The 11240-nt window shown below is 40.9% G+C and overlaps 1 protein-coding gene across 1 annotated transcript in view; it reads left to right on the top strand.

Annotated features, from left to right (window-relative positions):
* Positions 1-11240, top strand: part of LOC143925889 (uncharacterized) — a 168150-nt gene that overhangs the window by 116279 nt on the left and 40631 nt on the right. Inside the window, exon 34 of the mRNA XM_077450215.1 lies at positions 4323-4439. Within this exon, the coding sequence (XP_077306341.1) occupies positions 4323-4439 (117 nt within the window). The remainder of the gene's footprint in view (positions 1-4322; positions 4440-11240) is intronic.

The raw sequence follows: 11240 nt of genomic DNA, 5'->3' as shown, positions 1-11240 counted from the left end.
TTTTTCAAATGTAACAATGCTCACTCTCCTGTGCTGTGTAGTAGGTTCCAACATGTTATTAATTTGCTCCCATTTAGCATGTAAATGACTGGGGAAGTCCAAAGTCACTGGAAACATAAGAGAAAACAGAAGGCATGTAGGTCTAGTGCATTATCCTTGATACATGTTTTTATTAAGTAAAAAGAAGATGAATGTGCTTACAAAGCAGTATTTGTGTCATGGTTAAAACATAAAAATCATGTCAGTTTCGGAAGATCCACTATACTTGTAGACACATCATCTAACACGTTTCGAGGTTACCCTCTTCCTCCGAGCCATACTTGGGCATTCCATGAGCAAAATTAATTTTTTATTTCTTTTGAAAGAAAAATGTCCACTTTAATTATTCCCATAGTCTCTCCTCTATTTATCGCCAAAACCTCAGTTCATGAGTGCCACAGAAATCACTGGCTCTATTCATGCAGTCTGTAATTTGTTTTCAGTTTCTTCTGTGATATGACGGGGGGCTACCTGTGTGATATCATGACTGGATTGGAGTCTTTATGGTTTCACACAGGCAGCCCTGTCATATCACAGAAGAAACTGGGAACAGATAACACACTGCACAAATAGAACCAGTGATTTCTGTGGCAGTTATGAACAGAGGTTCTGGCGATAAAATGAACAGAGGTTCTGGTGATAAATAGAGGCGAGATTACGGGAATAATTAAAGTGGGAGCTCTTCTTTGCCCATAGTGTACACAAGTAAGGCTATGAGGAAGAGGGTAACCTCTAAACACGTCAGTTGATGTGTCTACAAATATAGTGGATCTTCCCACACGGACATGAGTGGATGATTTTTATGTTTTAAGCAAGACACAAGTACTGCTTTGTGAGTACATTCACCTTCTTTTTACCTAATAAAAACATGTATCAAGGATAAAGCACTAGGCCTACACGCCTTCTGTTTTCTCTTATTTTTCAAATGTAAAACAGTAAAGCTAAGCCTGGAAACACTAGAGTGGTCTTCCTGTCTGTGCATTGTAGTAGAGGTATTCAAAACACAACTTTGGCAGACTTATACACACTCTTTGATTAGTATATTTGTATACAATAGGTACTTTAGCACCATGTTTTGCTGTTTTCCTGCATTGATAGAGGCATTCAGCTGCTGTCAAAATCCCTTCCTGAAACCGTATTTTGTGAGTAGCACACTGCTGCATTGCTTGATGTGCAAAAACTCTGTGCATTTAAACCATCTTACATTCACCCCCCTTCTCTACAGTACAAATAAAAGTTAGTCATGTAACAGTTAGGCCTATTGTCCCTGATAACATTTTCTGTATAAAGATGTCTCTAATAAAACCCCTTTATGATCTGCAGTCCCCTAATCCTTGTAGAAAAACCTTTACCTGTGCCTCTAATTCTGTCGGAAAATCCGATCGTACATAACGTGATGACATTATTTCCTCACGAAACACCTGCTTGTGCAATGTGTCTCTAGTACATTATGTCCCAGATTTGCTTACTTAGATTGCCCTGGCTTTTCATCAATTGTTACGCTGCTTTGTCTTCTGCTGTCTCTTAAATCTTAATGAGAGTGTCATAAAAAAAAATTGTCCAGTGGTCTAACAGTTTGGCATCAGCAAGAAGATGGACAGCTTCTTAGAACTGCTGGCCAATTTATATGCACCAGGTAAACAGGCCTACTTGATAGCAAAGGATGTGTCTGCCTTTATTTTAAACTGAAATGAGTTAAACTTGTCCTTAAGGCTGTTCATGGATATGTAACAATTTCATTATACCACAGCTTTAGAATATTCCCCAAAACCTGTAATTGAAAGGATTTGTGTTTTGGAAGCTGCATGAAAATCCCTCTCTCTCCATTGTAAGCTATTTTTTTTTAATGCCGGCATTGGTATAATTCATCTATGACAGTGTCCTGCTCCAATTTTTTTTTTCCAACATTATCGTCACTCTTAGCCCTAAAATTGGCCAGAAATCATTAACAAGATTCGCCGACCCCATAGTGTTTACTAGCACTAAGTTCAGGTTTTCCAAATTTAATTTAGGATTTGCCATTTTGCAAATAACCTGGGCAGTTTAGCTCATCACTGTTCAGAACAAGGCTGTAATCTCAGTCTTCTCCTGTAAAATTGCTAGTTCTCTGGTAGCCAGATGGTGGATTGTCTGTGCAAAATAGGTTTTATGAATTGCAGCTTGCTAAGAGGGCACCTGAGCCAAGCTGAAGCTCTGTTTGTCCATTCAGACACGAAGCCATGGTTTGGCCCCACCACTTCTTTCTCCTGATTGGAAAATGACTTTGATTGACAGCAGCAGGAGCCAATGGCACCACTGCTGTGTCTAAGCCAATCAGGGGGGACAGTCCCGGATGGTCGAGGCAGTCGTGCACATCAAGTAAAGAAAATAAATATACCGTGCTAAGTGTCAAAAATGTTAAATAAATAGTACATTTGAAACCGATGTGACTTTGGAAGAAAAAAAATCGCTAAAATTGTTTTTTTTCCAAAGTCGCACCAGTTTCAAATGTGATATTTATTTAACATTTTTGGCACTTAGCACGGTATATTTATTTTCTTTACTAGTATCGTTTTGCACTTGCAAAGTTTTATTCACAGCAGCTGTCAATTTTAATATCATCACTTACTCATATCAATATTTAGATTTCTTTGGTGCTTTGGTTTTTTCTTTTTTACAGTCGTGCACATCGCTGGATCGAGATGGGGCTCAGGTAAGTATGAGGGGAGCTAAAGGGGCTGTTGCACACAGAAGGTTTTTCATCTTAACCCTTTCATGACTAAACCTATTTTTGGCATTTGGTGTTTACAAGTTAAAATCCATATTTTTTGCTAGAAAATTACTTGGAACCCCCAAACATTATATATATTTTTTTAGCAGAGACTATGAGAATAAAACGGCGATTGTTGCAATATTTTATGTCACACGGTATTTGCGCAGCGGTGTTTTAAACGCAACTTTTTGGGAAAAGGGACACTTTCATGAATTAAAAAAAAAACTAAGCAGTAAAATGAGCCCAATTTTTTTGCATAATGTGAAAGATAATGTTACACCAAGTAAATAGATACCAAACATGTCACACTTTATAATTGCACACACTCGTGGAATGACGACAAAGTACGGTACCTAAAAATCTCAATAGGCAACGCTTTATTTTTTTTTGACGGTTACCAGGTTAGCGTTACAGAGGAGGTCTAGTGCTAGAATTATTGCTCTCGCTCTGATGATCGCGGCGATACCTCACATGTGTGATTTGAATACCGTTTACATATGCGGACTCGACTTCCGTATGCGTTTTCTTTGCTTCGCGAGCTCGCGGGGATGGCGGGCACTTTAAAAAAACAATTTTTTATTATTTATTTTATTTATTTTAAAATGACTAAATTGTTTTAAAAAAAATAAAAAATTGATCACTTTTATTGCTGTCACAAGGAATGTAAACATCCCTTGTGACAGTAATAGGTGGTGACAGGTACTCTTTATGGAGGGATCCGATCCCTCCATAAATTTTACCGGCAAGTTGGAAAAGTTGGTCCGTCGGATATTCCGACGGAAACAGTCTGATGGAGACCACATACAGTCGGAATATCCGACAAAACGGTCCGATAGGACACATTCCGTCTGAATCTCCGACCGTGTGTACAAGGGCTTACTCTACTAAATTCATTCCAACTTTTTGGTCAGCTAACCCTGATCAGAGTAGAGTACTTGTATTAGGTCCAGGAAGACATTTTCTATCAGTCACTTTGTCTGTCCTTAAGCCAAGATCAACTATATCTGTTTCTTCCAACATGAAGTCCACAGTAGATGCAAATCCAAGTGCTGTTTTTGCTACTTTTACTACTTCTATTTCCACAACTGCTGGTAGTAAGGTAACTAACACAACACCTTCACAGATTCCAAAAACGAATTCCCTTGTTTCCCCTACTGAAGCTAGTACCTCGACACCCTTATTTGCTGCAGGTATTTACAGCACTACAAGTACAATAACACCAATAACAACCAACTTTTTTTTTCTCCAAAACCCAATCGACCACAATTATTGCCCCAGCTGTTCCCATTAAATAGTCTTATCCCAATAAATCTAATACTCCACAAAGTTCTCACTTGACTTATAATAACTCTTGTCAGATCAATTACCACCAATTTATCTACACTAGCCCCAAGAACAAATCCAAATCCACCAAATTACTACAGGAAAACTCCATTGATTTCTGCTTCAATGCCTTATTTCCCAACTTCAAGATCTATATCATCATTACTGACATTAACTTTGACACTAACCATGGCTCTTTCTGTTGCAGGCACTAGAAGTCACTCAACTATGACCACTAAAGCAACACAACCCTCCACTAATCACACAACAACAATCACAAAACCCACTACATATTCTACAGTATCAACTACCAAACGGACTCCAGGTAAGAATATTTTATGCACGTTTGCATGCTTTTATGTACAGTATATTGCAGTTGTCTTTTGAAAGTAAAAGTGACTACAAATATGATGCTCATTTATGAAAGTCTACATTAAAGTGATTGTAAATTCTTATTTTTTTAAAATAACAAACATGTTATACTTACTTGCTCAGTGCAATGGAATTGCACAGAGCAGCCCCAAACCTACTTTTGGGGTCCCCCACCAATGTTCCTGGCTCCTACTCCTCTACAAATGCCCCATAACACATTGCTTGCTATGGGGGCACCTGTACAGGCTCGATCCTGAGCTGCGTTGCCTGCATCCATAGACACAGATAGCCTCATAGGATTTGACTGACAGCAGTGGGAACCAATGGCGCCAAACAGGCTGGGTTGAGTGAGTATAAGGTGGGGTGAGGGGGTGATACTGCTACCTAAACATTTTTTCCTTAATGCAGGAATTGCATTAACCACTTCAATACCAGGCACTTTTACCCCCTTCCTGCCCAGGCCAATTTTAAGCTTCCAGAGCTGTCACACTTTGAATGACAATTGCGTGGTTATGAAACACTGTACCCATAAGAATTTTTTATAATTTATTTTCACACAAAAATAACTTTCTTATGGTGGTATTTAAACACCATTGGTTTTTTTTTCATAAATAAAAACAAAAACAGATTGACAATTAAAAAAAAAAAAAAATGATGTTAAAAAATTATGCAAATAAATCATCTTTCTTCATAAATTTAGGTCAAAAAAAGTCACCTGGTTGTATCCAGGATGGGAAATATGTGTGCCCTAGATTCAGGCTTTATGCAGACTTGTATAATTAGAGGGGAAGAGTTAATGAGCCCAGCTGAAGTAAGTGGGCTCATTAAGACCTCTACAAAAAACCCCAGCATGCTTAGGGAGATGCTCCATCCTGGAACCAGTTTTGTGTTTGTATAACTGGGGAGTGTGACACCTGTTCTGTGCGGTGAGTTAACGCCTGTGTGGCAAACCTCTACAACAGAGACAGGGACTGGTGCAGCACAAGGCTGCACTCAGTTGGTAGACAGGGAATCTAAGTGTGTAATTAGAGGTCAAGCTGACCAGGATTTATTTTCATGTTTTATTTTTGTTTGGCTGTTATATGTTTCACTGCATGTAGCACAAATAAACCGCATCTTTTGTTTTTTTGCACCTACAACGCTGTCTGCTGTGCCTAATTTTGTGTTGTGAACCCATCCAGGGGGTCACACACACCCGCTGCCGAGCTAACCCCCTCACAATATATATATACACACAGTATCTCGTAAAAGTGAGTACACCCCTTAAATTCTTGTAAATAGTTTATTATATCTTTTCATTTGACAACACTAAAGAAATGACGCTTTGCTACGATGTAAAGTAGTGAGTGTACAGCTTGCATAACAGTATAAATTTGCTGTCCCCTCAAAATAACTCAGCACACAGCCATTAATGTCTAAACCGCTGGCAACAAAAGTGAGTACACCCCTAAGTGAAAATGTACAAATTGGGCCCAATTAGCCATTTTCTCTCCCTGGTGTCGTGTGACGTGTTAGTGTTACAAGGACTCAGGTGTGAATGGGGAGCAGGTGTGTTAAAATAGGATTTTTATAACAGCTTATCTGTAAAATCCTTTGAAGTACATCACTGGACAAAGAGCCATAGTAATCACTACGTGGGTTATAGGCCACCTTCAGGTGCTGGACACTGGCACACCCTAAACAGGAATTCTCCTCCCTATATAACCCCTCCCATTCCAGGAGTACCTCAGTTTTGTAGCAAAGCAATACACGTGTATACTAGAAAGAGGGGTGGGACCTCTGTGTCCCGTGATGTACTTCAAAAGAAAAGGATTTTACAGGTAGGCTATTATAAAAATCCTATTTTCTTTAATTGTACATCACGGGACACAGAGCCATAGTAATCACTATGTGGGATGTCCCATAGCAATGCCAACCGAGTGGAGGGAGACACAACAGAATTAGGGTAACATGAGACTAGAGGAGCTATACTGCTGCCTGCAGCACACTACACCCAAAGGCGATATCCTTGTGCCTTTTTACATCCACCTGATAGAATCTGGTAAATGTATGGAGTGAAGATCAAGTTGCGGCCTTGCAGATTTGAGCCATGGAGGCTTAGTGATGCACTGCCCAAGAAGCACTAATAGCCCTAGAGGAGTGCGTTTTGATTTGAGAGGGTGGAATCTACCTCTTTAAACCATAAGCTTGAACAATTACTTGTTGAATCGATTTAGAAATAGTAGATTTCGATACTGCCTGTCCTCTTTTAGGACCCTCCGGCAATACGAACAAAACATCCATTTTCCGAATCTGATCAGTCGCCTTTAAGTAGACTTTGACTGCTCTCACCACATAAAGAGAATGTAGTGATTTTCCTTCCATAGAACAGGGTTCTGGAAAAAAAATGAAGGTAGAACAATATCCTGGTTTAGATAAAAACCTGATACTACCTTTGGTAAAAAGTTAGGATGAGGATGCAATACTACATTATCCTTGTGAATAATAATAATATGGCTCTTTACAAGAAAGAGCAGCCAACTCTGATACCCTTCTTGCAGAAGATATGGTTACCAGAAAAACTAGTTTCCGTGTCAAAAAAAGGACCAAAAGAGCTGTTTTTGTAATGCCGATAGAACTATATTCAAGTCCCAAGGGTTCAGAGGTGACCTAACCAGAGGATTGGGCTGCATTACTCCCTGAATAAAGCTACGAACCAGAGAATGCAAAGCAAGTGGTTGTTGAAAAAATAATGAGACCTTTCCTTTCAAAGTACTCAAGGCCAGCTTTATTTCTAACCCCATCTGCAGAAGGTCAAGGATTCTACCTATGACCTATTTTCTGGGGTGCCAACCCCTGGTTTCATACCAGGAGACATATGCTTTCCAGACTCCATAATATATGATTATGGAGGCAGGCTTCCTTGCATTAACCAAGGTAGATACCACTGAACCTGAAAGCCCACGTTTCCTCAGAATATGGGTCTCCATACCCAAACCATTAAATTTTGCGTTTTAAAGGTAAGATGTAATACTGGTCCTTGCGAGAGAAGGTCTGGATGTGGTGGTAGGATCCATGGGACCCCTACCGCCAACCTTATGATCTTTGCATACCAAGCTTTTCTGGGCCACAAAATCACCGACTTCCCTTCCTGCTTGATCCTGCGAAAAAGTCATGGATGCAGGCAGAAAAGGAGGGAATGCATAAAACAGTAAAACCGATTCCACGGGAACACCAAGGCCAAAACCTAAGACACTGGCAAAGAAACTGAGGTACTTTTGGTATGGGAGGGGTCATATAGGGAGGCAACTTCCTGTTTACTGTGTGCCAGTGCCCAGCACCTGAAGGTGACCTATAACCCACATAGTGATTACTATGGCTCTGTGTTCCGTGATGTACGATTAAAGAAATTTGGTGTTATAGCTCTCATTCTCTCATACTGGTCACTGGAAGTTCAACATGGCACCTCATGGCAAAGAAGTCTCTGAGAATCTGAAAAAAAAAAATTTCTCTGCTCTGCATAAAGAAGGCCTAGGCTATATAAAGATTGCCAAGACCCTGCAACTGAGCTGCAGCAGGGTGGCCAAGACCATACAGCAGTTTAACAGTTCAGGTTCCACCCACAACAGGCCTCGCCATGGTCGACCAAAGAACATGTTCAGCATCATATCCAGAGGTTGTCTTTGGGAAATAGATGTATGAGTGCTGCCAGTATTGCTGCAGAGGTTGAAGGGGTGGGGGGTCAACCTGCCAGTTCTCAGACCACACTGTACACTGCATAAAATTGGTCTGCATGTCATTCCCAGAAGGAAGCCTCTTCTAAAGATGATGCACAAGAAAGCATGCAAACAGTTTGCTGAAGACAAGCAGACTGAGGACATGGATTACTGGAACCATGTCCTGTGGTCTGATGAGACCACGATAAACTTATTTGGTTCAGGTGGTATCAAGCTTGTGGCGGCAACCAGATGAGGAGTACGTAAGTGAGTGTGTGTCTCGGCTACAGTCAAGCATAGTGGTGGGAGTGTCATGATCTGGGTCTGCATGAGAGCTGCCGGCACTGGGGAGCTACAGTTCATTGAGGGAACCATGGATGCCAACATGTACTGTGACATATTGAAGCAGAGCATGGTCCCCTCCCATCAGAAACTGGGCTGCAGGGCAGTATTCCAACATGATAATGACCCCAAACATACCTCCAAGACGTCCACTGCCTTGCTAAAGAAGCTGAAGGTAAAGGTGATGGACTGGCCAAGCATGTCTCCAGACCTAAATCCTATTGAGCATCTGTGGGGCATCCTCAAATGGAAGGTGGAGGAGTGCAAAGTCGCTAACATCCACCAGCTCTGTGATGTCATCATGGAGGAGTGGAAGAGGACTACAGTGGCGACCTGTGAAGCTCTGGTGAACCCCATGCCCAAGAGCCTTAAGGCAGTGCTGGAAAATAATGGTGGCTACACAAAATATTTGTCACTTTGGGCCCAATTTGGACATTTTCACTTAGGGTTGTACTCATGTTTGTTGCTAGCGGTTTAGACATTAATGGCTGTGTGTTCAGTTATTTTGAGGGGACAGCAAATTGACACTGTTATACAAGCTGTACACTCACTACATTACATTGTAGCACAGTGTTCTTCAGTGTTGTCACATAAAAAGACATAATACAATATTTACAAAAATATTTACAAAAATATGAGGGGTGTACTCACTTTTGTCAGATACTGTATATTCATATATGTATATATAATATAAATCATGTGCTGCGCTATCCCCTTAATGATCTGCTGAACCTGCAGCAAAAATCAAAAAAATATATATATATTTTTTTATATATTCTTTATTTTAATATTTAGTACAATTATACAGATATCTTTCTTTTAAAACATACTTCTTAAACAATTATGTTTAACATTACATTTGACATAACTTAACATCCCCCTCTTCCTCCCTCCCTAAACTCAGGGGAAAAAAAAAACACATCTACCCTGACCCTTCTCTCACTCCCCTCCCTCTCTGTCCTCGTTACCCTCTAGCATTAAAAAAATATCTCTCCATTTTCAAAAATGCAAGCCATTGCTGCCATACCCTCTGATATTTTTCCCTTGTTTCTTCCATTGTGTGTATCGACTCTTCCATTACTCTTATCCGCTTAACCCTCGTAACCCACTCTTTTATTGTCGGAACCTGCTGGGTTTTCCAATGGTATGGGATTAGAGCTTTAGCTGCATTTAATAGGTATGGGATTAATGTCCATTTGTATTGTGCGGCCCCCTTCTCTGAGTCGTGGAACAGACATACCCATGGGTGTTTTTAAATCCTTTCCCATGTTATCAAAAATATTATTTCTATTATTTTGTCCCAATAGGGTTATTTTAGGGCATTCCCACCACAGATGTTTAAAAGTCCCCAGTACCGTGCAACCCCTCCAGCAGGTAGGCGAGGCATCTCCTCTAATCCTCTGTACCCTTTGGGGGGTCATATACCACCTTGCTAATAGCTTATAGGACATTTCGATCGTTTGTACGTCTTTTGGAAGTGAGTGTGTCATTCTAATTATTTTATTCCTATGGTCGTCATTTCTTAATGGGCCTATCTCCCTTTCCCATTTTTCAAGGTAATCAGGATACTCAGTCTGCCTCCTGCCTTAGTATTTTGTATATTTTTGATATCCTTCTCTCTAGACTTTGCGATGACTTCAGCAGTTTCTCTAGTGGTCTAAGGTGTGTCGTGCCTCGTAGCGGCTGTGGTAAACTTTGTGCAAAATGTAGAATTTGAGTATGTCTCCATCTATCTAATGGTCTAATGGTTTGTGCCCCCATTCTTGTGTAATCTCCCTGTAAGTGCATATACTATTCCCTTTCATCACTTCCTGCAGTGTTATTTCCTCCCTCTTCGCCCACCTACTAAAATACAAACGCTCCTCCTTCCCGGGGGGGGAGGGGGGGTAATTTGTATCTAAAAGTGACATTAGTGAGGAATTATAATTCCATTTGTGTCTCTTATTTATTTTATCCCAGATTTTTAATGTGTTCATAGTTAAAGTGCTCATGCTTACTCCTAAGTCTCGAAACTGAGGTGGTATCCATATCATCTTGCCTATATCCGTCCTACTCAATGTAATTTCTAACTCCGCCCAACTCTTCTCTTTCTTATTATGGAGCCAGTCAATTAGTCTAGAGATCACTATTGCCTCATAATATTTTTTAAATTCTGGCAGTGCTACTCCTCCTCTATCTTTATCTTTCACCAAAATACTGTAAGCAATACGAGGGCTTTTGCACGCCCAAATAACCTTCACTACCATAGATTTTAGTTTACTGAAATAACTCTGGGGGCAGGCATGTACTGGCCAACGGGACTAACGGGAGTTTCCCGGTGGGCCGATGGCTCAGTGGGCCACTCTGATGTAAGGGGGCTGGTGATGGGACACTCTGATGTAAGGGGGCTGGTGATGGGACACTCTGATGTAAAGGGGTGCTGATAGGACACTCTGATGTAAGGTGGTGCTGATGGGACAATCTGATGTAAGGGGGTGCTGATGGGACACTCTGATGTAAGGGGGTGCTGATGGGACATTCTGATGTAAAGGGGTGCTGATGGGACAATCTGATGTAAGGGGGTGCTGATGGGACACTCTGATGTAAGGGGGTGCTGATGGGACATTCTGATGTAAGGGGGTGCTGATGGGACACTCTGATATAAGGGGGTGCTGATGGGACATTCTGATGTAAAGGGGTGCTGATGGGACACTCTGATGTAAAGGGGTGCTGATGGG

Source organism: Lithobates pipiens, unplaced genomic scaffold (genome assembly GCF_037356315.1).
Source record: "Lithobates pipiens isolate NorthernLeopardFrog02 unplaced genomic scaffold, aLitPip1_a1.2 Scaffold_10, whole genome shotgun sequence".
Classification (NCBI taxonomy): Eukaryota; Metazoa; Chordata; class Amphibia; order Anura; family Ranidae; genus Lithobates; species Lithobates pipiens.
Note: the sequence above shows the minus strand (reverse complement) of the source record. Positions and strands in the feature narration are given on the sequence as shown.